We start from the raw sequence: 10,564 nt of genomic DNA on the forward strand, positions 1-10,564 counted from the left end.
TGACTACTGAAGCCTCAGCCAATCAACAGGGAAAGTCTGGAGTGCCTGACTTAAACCATGTCTTCAGTGCAGCTCACTGCAGTTCTGCTGGTTATCATGGGTAACACCACATTGGTTAGGTAGCTCTGTTCATCCTCTTTTCTACCCAACCCTTTGGTCATTAGATTATTGATAGAAGAGATCATTAAGTTTGCAATACCTAACAACACAACTTCACATGTCAATGTGACATCATTCACTCAACCTTCTGCACAGACAGAACAATACTCCTTTTGAGCAAGTCTTAACACTGGCAAGACTAAAGCTGTGTTCTTTGAAGTTGATAAGCCATTTAGTTAGTAAGTTAGTTTTAAAACCAGATGATAAGAGGTAGATGAAGCTCTGCTAGCGTAGAGAAGGCACTTTCCTTGCCAATATGGTTTGTTTAAAGGGGTCCAAGATTAAGGACAGTGAACTCAACAGATCTGAGATTATTTTTGCATTGTTACCATTACCCACACCCCAGGTAAGGCAGTCCTTTGCAAGATGTATAAGCATCTTAGCTGAATCACAGATTCAGCAAATCAAACATATTAGTTTTTCCCTAATGTCAGTATAAGCTTGAGATCAAAGACAAGAAGTTACAGGGTTTGTGCCAGTTCTGAGGCCAGTTATTTCTTGGACCCCTAAGTAATTTCACCATGATTTTTCACAATAAAAAACACACTCAGGCAGAAATGAATAGCACACAGGACATGCTAGCAGAGGTCTCTCATAAAAATATTGCAACTTGGTTTTGTCTATCAACTGTACTTTCATCATATACACACACACACACACAAACATTGAGAGCACACTCTTCTCCTTCACTTGGTACAGTCAATAGTCAAAGCAGCCAAATGGTTAGCAACAAGCCAATGGAGAACATTTTCACTATAATACCAGTTGAGGATTAAGATCCCCCACCTGGCTATGAAGTGAACTGTCAAATGGCTACCTTAAAGTTCAGTACTTTTTATGAGATTAGACCATTCTGTACTACTGAACATGAAATGTCACGACAAAGTTCACTCACCATCTGTTTAGATAAGATGCAGGAAGAAAAGTACATAGTCAGTAACAGTTATTGAGATTAAATACCAGAAGCTGGTCATTTAAGAAAAGAGCCAGAGATGTATTAACAATTATTTCTTCGAGCTCAGAGTACTACTTAAAGGCAGCATCAACATCACAGTTACTGGAAAGCAGAGGTCTGTCTGCAGGATCTCATTATTACTAAACTTAACATGCTTGTACATTCAGACTTCCACAGTTACTGGCCATCCTTATGACATTTTGTTGTTATCTAGTAAGCTCTTCAGAGCTACAAGAAAGGGCCAGGACAGAGCAGAGACCAAGAATGGCTTTGCACCCCTATTCATCTTTACAAATGAACATTGTGTTTACAACACCTGTTTAAAGGGAAAGTATACCATATGTTGACCTGGTCCTCAGTGAGGATAGGAGGCTGCAGTGCCCAGCCCAAGCATCTCATACCTACTTGGAGGCAAACCATCCAAAGATTACTGAAAAATCTACTGCCAAAACTACAGCATGCAAGTTCAGGCAAGAATTCTCATCCTCATATACATTCTTAGAAAGTTTACATAAATCTTAAGCTTAAGAGCATATGTAAGCAGTAATACAGCTAAACAGTATGTTTCATACTGCAATAATAAAGGGTTACTCACCTTTTAGCGCAATTACTTTAGAGGCTGGATTCATGATGGCACTTTCGGCAGAAATTGGGCGTCTGATGGGTGTTGTTGGATCACTCATGTCAATTATCACTACTTGTGCCTGCTCTCCCACTTTCTCCCTGATGCAGATGAACTTGTCAGATTCCATTGTTAGGGTACTGAATCCAATGTTTGCTGGGTTAATGCCCAAATTTTGGAGCTAGAAAGATGGAAGAGAGTGCTTTATTACCCTTCCCATGTTGAAGGTCTAACTCAAGCCTATGTCTAAAGTCTCCTCCAGAAGGAAATGCAAGACTAGTATATTTCTCTGACAAGAGTGTATATTATGGAACTACAATTTATCTTCTGATTCTCTTTGTTGCATAGGTAAAGGACTACACAATTCTCAGTATTCAAGTCCTAAAGACATCCCAAAGTTGTGTTATTGATGCAAACTAAAAGGAGTTTTAACATAAGCATTTATTGCATAACTTGGGTCTAGTAATGTGATAGGCTGTATACTATCAGTAGCATCATGATTCCAGATTAAGCAAGGCTGGTAAATTTGATATTAGAAACTTATTAAGTGGCAGAACTACAACATACAGCATCACTGGGCCTTATGGAAAGAACCAATTACCCTTATGCAACCTATTCCTAGCAACATTAAGGAATGAAGTCTACATAGCAGGTCTCAAATGGCCTATTTTTACAAGTGCAATTGTTCATCTTGCTTCTTAGACTCTAATTCTTACCAGTGAAAGGTAAGAAAGTTGTGTTAAAATAATCAGTCATTCCATCTCTCCTTGCCCAAGATGTCATCCCACCTGGCTCAACAACAAGGGCAGAGATTTCAATGCAGGCCCCCTCCAGCCTTACATCCAACTCTCAAAACATAGCTTGTGCTCAATCATGTGGCAGTAGGTACAAAGCAGTTACTCTTAATGTAACTTAGAGTCATTTTGTGCCACTGAATAGACTGCCCTAGAAGATGGCTATTTCCCATTTTCATCCTTTTGTGTAAACTTTGTTTCCATTCACTTACAATTTCAGGTTAACAGGAGCAGGTGGCAGTGAATGAGTATCACTGTTTCAACTGGTCTGCAGTAAATCAGATTCACCTATGTAGCACACCTCAGCTTGGTATGTATGCAAGCTGCATTTTATATAACAGTAACTGTGACAAGCCTGAGCACCTGCTTTATGCCCCAAAGCAACGCTTTTCAAGCAGAAGAACTGTATCAGCTTCACTGAAGCTTCTTAAGGGATTAACCTATACTGCTTTTCAGTGCACTGCAAGTGAAAAATGACTGCCCTCAAGGAGACAGAATAGAAACTACCACCAGCATCACCAAGTCATTAGACTCCTTTGATACATACCACCCAGACCTTCATACAATAGACTAAACCCTTTGGGCAATAAGTCCCATGGTGGTGTCACAAACACTGTTTTACTGTGTTTTGATCTGGCTGATCATGGCTTGTTACAGCTTCTGTAAAGCTACTCACTAAATCATAAATTGGGTATGTAATGGAGATACCTAGAAGTGTGGTAAGGTCTGTGCCCAAGAATGCCTCAGGAAGTGTTTGTTTTCTGTTCTGCTTACTAATGAAGAGCTATTCAGCTCAGTAACTGCTAATCTCAAGGTACTCAAATTTCAGTAATGCAATACAAGCCAAATGTACACATGTGTAAAGAGACATTTACTCCCTCCCGCAAGTGTCTCAGCAAAATTGACACATTCAGCCAACACCTCACTTCACAGGTAAATACTTCAATACAAAGTAGTACACTTCAGTAGGTACCATTTGTTCCAGAAGAGAATCAAAGTTTAGGCACAAGAACATCAGAAGCTGCTTGCAACTAGAGTTTTGAAAACAAGTCCACTGGACTTGCAGCTATTACAGGCTTCTGTGTCAATAAGGAAAGAAGTTTCCATATCAAGACAACTCATGTACTTTTCATATATAATGCAGAAATTTTTAGTACCAAATAAACATGCAAGTCGTAGCTCCATCAACTTCTGTGACCTTGAACAACAGAGGACTAAATGATGGACTAAGAACAATTCCACTGTTCTTAGTCACATGCTCTAGACCAGACAATATCCACTTATTGTGACAAATTATATGTTCAGGTAGTAGACATTTGAGCACTTTAATGTTGAGCATGATCTGAGTCCATCTAGCAATACAGTACAGTCCATTCCAAGAGACTAAGTTAAGTGTCACAAGAGTGGTTAAGAGATTTAATTGCAGCATAGCCAGGTTCCTCACTTGATTTAATTAACCCAAACTCGGATGTATTTCCAGAGTACTGAAGTAGAAACACAGCCTCTTCAAGGTCTCTTCTAAATTACTGTGCTTCAGCTTGACCTACTCTTCAAGAGACAGCCCCTGGCCACTCTTTCTGCATGGTGAGAATCTTGAGGCATTAGCCTACTTAAAGTTCAGCTTTAAGCCCAAGGTTATTCACTCCAAAATCTGGTCAATGTTGAAGGATAATGCTTCGGGTATCTCCATTAAGCTAGGTAAGATTTTACATCAAGTCCTGGTATTAAGATTTCCCGTTTTAACTATTACAAAATCTAGCAAAGCTTTCAGAAAATGTAATACTAAATTATGCATGAGTATCACTGCCATCCTTATTAGGGAAGTCAGTCACATCTTTTAAAGGCAAAATGTTAGTACTTCCTAAAGGATGGTCATATGAATGCTGCAAGCCTGAGTGAATGATGACAACGCTTCACATTTTAGCAGTCTGAAAACACCAAAGACTGTTCCTGCCATAAGGGGAGTGATAAGTATCCTCACCAGATCCTATGTGCTCCTATAACATGGAAGCAGTGTTAAGAGGCATATTCCTTATGACTATACAAAAGAATGAGCAGAATCCCTTTACCATCAAACAAAGGGACATCAGCCAGCATTGCTTCTATCCTGGATGGGACAAACCTGCCAAGACAATCTGAACTATGTTGTTCTAAAGCACCTTCCCATCTTCCTCAAACACAGAATTAAGAAAACTTTATTACAGGAGGTAGCAAGCATTTAGCTATATATCTTAAAAGGCCTCAGGTGAAAGTGCTACAGGTCATTTCTGAAGTTTGTGTACACAAACTAGAGATTTTGCAGTTTATTTTCATAAAGGAGTGAACATCAGACCTCTCAATTGCTACTAAATTTTCATTTTTTATTATATTCCTTAGACAAGCAGTACTTTCAAACTAAGGTTGCCTTCTTCTGAAAAGGATTCAATATTACAAGGTCATTCCAGAGACATTTACTATGGAGGTAGCCTCCTCCCACGATTTCACCCCATACTATTTTTGGGTAAACCAGTTAAACCCTACCAAGCACCCCCATGTAGGTTACTGTAAGCCCTGCTGTAGAGGAAAGGATAACATTCTGTTCTACAAGTAACAGCCTAATGCCTCTCCTACCCTTTCATGCCCTAATGCCCATTATCTATATGTGCAGTGTAGAACTACCTTCACTATCAGGCTGAACAAACCAGATAAAGATTTTTTTTTTTTCTTCAGATGTATCTCATATTACTGCAAGGCTGGATTAGATACCAAACTTACTTTTAGGCATCTTACAGATACTGAGAACTTATGACATGGTAAAGATTAACCCAAGATGTATTATTTGATTCTCAACCTGAATGAAGATACACAAGTCCCACACTTAGGATGAATTACAACTATTAATCTGAGATTTAGTCTTTCCCAATTCTACTTTACTAGCATGGTACCATTTGCTAAGAAATGGAGTTGAAAAATTTTTACACAAGAGTTCTGGTAAATAATCTAGCCTTTCTCTTTCTGTGGAGTGTAGTGATCCAAACTACACCAGCGCAGACCAACTCAGATACTATCAGTCTTCAAACTAAGTCCATTTCTCTAATAGGAAATACTTAAGCCCAACTTACTGTCTCTTTAATACTGACACTCCAATACTTGGGACCTACAATCAGTTAAATGCTGGAGTCAGAAGAATTCTGAATTTAAGATCTCTCCAGGGCTCAGTAAATACCCCATTTCAGCTTTACGCCCCACAGCTCTAGTGGAAATGCTTTTTAGAGGTGACCAAATATTGGTTTTTAAGCCCATTAGAAAAGAGTAAGGCTTGGGCAGAAGCTATAGGTATCCAATTAACTGCCTGCTAAAAGCTCTGTAAGCACATATCATTTTAAGCACAATACAAACCAAGAACACAGTAATACAGTTTCTCAGAACTCTTTTACTCATGTGACTATAAAAAGTTATAATCATGCTCAATAAGGATCTGCATATAGTTGTTGGACATCTCTGTTGTCCACCCTCCCTCATCCCCTGCTGTAGTTCCCATCTTGACAGGTGAGGGACATCAAGGAAGTATAGAAGAACTGAAACATGCAAGACACTGGCTCACAGGTTTTAGTTGCAGTTAAGGCTTTCATCTTAAGTGACAGTTACTTCCTACACAAAAATCTGTTCCTGTATGTCTGTGATGAGGATTAGATCATCTATGGAATGAGTCTCCCTACCACATGTAAGGCACTTTGCAATCCAGTGAGCAAATATGGTCTCTTCAACACTAAATAGCTGAATCAAGTCATGATATTTAGCCCTACCTTTCGAATACAACTCCAAGAAGTCATTTACAGCTTGCAAATATCCTGAGTGCTTTTAAGTCCACGTCTAGCCAAAGCAAACTCATGAAAGCCATTACACTTCGGCTCAGTCATGCCTATTGCACAACAGACAGTAATTCTTAACAAGACATCTCAGACTATCCAAGTAGAAAGTGTTTTTGTCCAGAAAATGACAAGAAGTAAATCTACATCCTTTATAAAGCTAGGATACCTCAGCTTCTCAGTGCTGCACCAAGACACATAAAACTTCCACATCAAGAGCGCATCATGCACACAAGTTTTCACATTAGCTGGCTGTGCTCAAGAGCCTGTATTAGTTATTCAACTGAGAGCAGAACTCTGTCTACAGATCCCTGTGTCTATCCATCTAAGGGACAAAGTCCCTAACCTAGGAACCTGAGACTTCGTCTCAGTTTTCTCTGCAGGCAGAGATTTTTGCTAGTGAAAACTGACAAAAGCTCAAAAGGGGACAAAGCCAAGCTCTTAAGAGCAAACCAATGACTAAGTAAAAGAAAAGTTTAATTTTAGATCAAGAACACTCTGTACACTGAATTCCAGCAGTATTGCTTCCAGTCCATGTACCAGTATATTTAGTCTTTTACAGCATTTCCATTGTAAACTCTACAATCCCCTTGAAAGAGTTCAATCTGGTAAATAGTTTAAAAATCACTACTCCAACAGAAGCATTGGAGTTAAGAACCTGATTAAATCACAGTAGCTTAAGTAGTGCATACTAGTACTTCACTATAGCAGGGCTGGCAGAGTTTGTACTGATGCAGCTGGTCAGCGATGAGACAGATAAAAATCTAAGTCCTTATCTTACCTCCCTTGCCATGGGACTTAACTATGATATTGTCTGTGGGAAGAATGAGCAAGATGCAAGTTCTTTATGAATTTGTAAAGACTCATAGCTACTGAATTCACATCTAAAAACAACCACTCAATTGCATTAAATGGCACTAAATGAAGAGTAAGACCTGAGTTCATTCTCAGCTTGACTACTACCACATCAAGACCTGGATATCTTTCTTTTACTGCAGCTATTCTCCATCTTTCAAGCTCACACAGGACTTGAATATACAAGCTATAATAACTTCATATTTAAGTGCACTGTGACTGGCAGCCACTCCTCCTGCACAGGTTTGGAGCTTCAAAAGGAATGTAAACAGTCTGCTGAACCCTAGTACTCCTCCAATTTTACGTGGACCAAGATCACTGTTTCACTTCACACTATCATTTATCTACTTCCAGCCAGAGAGAGTGGGAGAGAAGAGTTCAGTATTTAGCACTGCAACTTATGTTTAGTTTCTCTGGAGAGCACTTTCCACATGCTTCAGTTCTTTTTGTGAAGTACATACAACTATCTCAGGAATACTCTGAACTTAAGTGAAGTAATGTTTCATCAGCAACAGGCTGAATTTGGAATCGAGTAATTCCAGTGTTAACAGCTATTCTAACCACTTAAAGCTACATTAGTTAAAGTGGCTACAGGTATAAACAGTACACAGATTGATATAATGTACAGAAAGATTGCACATAGGATCACTGAAACACAGCACAATAAGGAATTGTAACTTTTTTGATTTAACATCATAAAGCAGCATATTATATGTATTACATTAATTTTAAATATGACAACTTAGCTGTAGCCAAGCCAATTTCTTGGAAGTAACATGGCAGGGGGGAGAGATATTAAGCTGATAAAGCTAAATATGGGTAACAGTGAAACACTATGAAGGACTGAAGGCCTAATCTTTTAATGAATTCCCTACCAGTCAACAATAAGCACCATGTATCGTTTATTCATGACTCTCAATGTTTACAACACAATTTAAAGTTAAAGCTGATAAAACTGTACTGCAAATATCCAGCCAGAGCAAACACTACCAGTTCCCACATTCCTTCCAATTCCCCCCCCACCACGTAGAGACAACTGCAAAAGCAGCACCAAGGAGGCTGGCTGCATTCCTACTCCCAGCTACTACTAATCTCAGTTACTCTTTAGTAGAGTACTGCTTTGGAGCTACTGCACTCAAATTGGGGGAAAAAGCAGGAGAGAGTGAATCCTGAAAAAGAGTTTGGTCCTACATGTTAGCGGCAGGGGTCCCAAGGTTTCCCCTACTCCTCTATGCAACCTCCATGCTGGGGAAAAGTCTTTCAAGCAGAGGTTTAGTCCTTTCGCCAAGATCAAATTATTTAAGAGCAAAAGCAGGTGGTAGCAAAAAATAGAATATGACTTCAGTACAAATCCCCTGAAAATTTGCTAGCCCCCCCCCCAAGAGAAGTACCACAATGTTAATATTGGCAGTGTTGCAAGACACACCACACAACACTAGCTATCACAGAAACAGTCATTTGATGTGCAAAGCAGCACATTATACCTATGACATATTAGGTGTGATGTTCTCTCATCATTATAGTATAGACCAAACACAATCAGCAGGATTGGTCACATTTGCTAGTTTTAAATTGTAAGAACTATATGCTTCTTTCTAAGAAGAGTCTGATGTCAAAACCACTTTGACCCCAAGTTTCTTCCTCAGACAGCTGTACTGTAGCTCTTAGGAATTCATTTGAGGTTACTACAGACACTGCCATAGTGGACATTGGCAGGGAAGGAGGGGAAGTGACAGTATAGTTCTTCTTCACTATGTTAAACTCTCTTAACCCATGACAACTCTGAGACGACAGGTGTGTCTGCTCCCTTGGGCACAGAGATCAGGTATTTCTGGAGTTCCCTAGCCCTGTCACTGTTTTTCAGGATAGGACTCCTTCCGGAGCAACCAAGACAGTTCTTCCAGTCAAGCAGAAAAACACTTCCCAAAGGGAGCTAAAGTGGCAATAACCATTTCTGAAGCTGACATGCTTGAAGTGGCACAAAGTCCACACCAATGGATGATACCCAGTTCATATTTTTAAATGGATGCCTGATTTGACAGAAGGGGCGGTACAGAGACAGAAGGATGACTTGCCAAGTCCACTTCCTGTTCTCTCATTCATTTAGCAAATTCCTTTAATTCCTGCCTCAAACTGCATGTTCAGAGACTGCTGTTCTCTCACTCCATTTACAACCCTCCCTCACCACCAGTTCACAAGGAAACAGATAAACCGGTTTGTCTGTGCTGCATCCATTAGTCATGGATCTTTTCCAACGCTGGCATTATGGTTTTCACAGGCTATTAAGAACAGAACTATGTCATTTTCAGGGAGGGGTTTTTTTAAAATATTGTTATGTTTGGAAGGAGGGACGGAGGCTGTGCGGCTTCCAAGTTCAAATGGTTTCTTGCACCTCATCTCACCAATTTCCTCCCAGTTCGCAGCTGCACAGACAGAGGCTCCCAGGAACCTCCGCGATCCGGAGGCTGACGGTCGTTTAGGCAAGAGAGAAAAACCTCGATCCCTCTCCAAGAATAAAGCGCCCACCTAAGCTGAGACGGGGGAGCCCCCCGCGGTCCCCGGGGCGAGCAGCCCGGCTCCGGCGCCTCCCCCTCCCCGGAGCGGGAGGTCCCTCAGGCGGCGAGTGACTCTGCACAAATCGCGGCGGCTCCGCACGCCGCGGAGAGGCAGCCCGGGGGATGGACGGACGAACGGAGGCGGCAGCCGGGGAGCCCGCACCGGGAGCGGGCTCGGCCCTGGGCGCCTTCCCGCGGCGCCCAGCGGGACGGCGGCCCGGCACCGGCGGAGAGGAAAGGCGAGAGGGTCCCCCGCCACAGCGGCGGCGGCGGGAAGGGGTCCCGCGGCCCGGTGTGTCGTCGTCCCCCCGCTCCCCAACCTCCCCTCAGCGCGCCCCCAGCCCCGGATAGGCCGCGGCCTCCCCCCCTCTCTGAGGGACGGGGTGAGGCAGAGGAGGGGGAGTCCCGTCCCTGCGCTCCCCACCGCCCCCTCCCCCCTCCGCTCACCTGGAAATGCTCCTGGAAGCGAATGGGCAGTATCTGGGCCATGGCTGGGGAGGGAGGGAGGGAAGGGGGGGGAAGAGGGCGAGCTCCCCGGGGCAGGGGCCGGCGGTGGCAGCAGGGCAGGCGCTGCTGCACCCCACACGGCGGCGGGGAGGAGGGGAGGGGGAGGCGGCGCAGGCGCAGTGCCCTCGCTGGGATGGCGCCCCAGCGGGTTCGCCTCCCTTTTCTGCCTCAGCTCGGGGCCGCTCACTCCGGCGCCGGGATCACTCCGCACCTCAGCAGCCTGCCAGGGTCTCCTCAAATAGTCCCTCCCGCAGTGCTTCTTCCCCCCC

At 42.6% G+C, this 10,564-nt stretch overlaps 1 protein-coding gene across 2 annotated transcripts in view; it reads right to left on the reverse strand.

Moving 5' to 3' along the window:
- The window catches only part of CLTCL1 (clathrin, heavy chain-like 1), a 36,449-nt gene extending 26,172 nt beyond the window's left edge, over positions 1-10,277 (reverse strand). For both annotated transcript variants that reach the window (XM_010581609.1, XM_010581610.1), the window contains exons 1-2: positions 10,236-10,277; positions 1,710-1,917 (exon numbers count right to left, since the gene is read on the reverse strand). In XM_010581609.1, the coding sequence (XP_010579911.1) occupies positions 1,710-1,917; positions 10,236-10,277 (250 nt within the window). The remainder of the gene's footprint in view (positions 1-1,709; positions 1,918-10,235) is intronic.
- Between the last annotated feature and the right edge of the window lie 287 nt (positions 10,278-10,564).

The sequence above is a fragment of the Haliaeetus leucocephalus genome, unplaced genomic scaffold (assembly GCF_000737465.1).
Source record: "Haliaeetus leucocephalus isolate CR32 unplaced genomic scaffold, Haliaeetus_leucocephalus-4.0 Scaffold802, whole genome shotgun sequence".
NCBI classification, from domain to species: Eukaryota; Metazoa; Chordata; class Aves; order Accipitriformes; family Accipitridae; genus Haliaeetus; species Haliaeetus leucocephalus.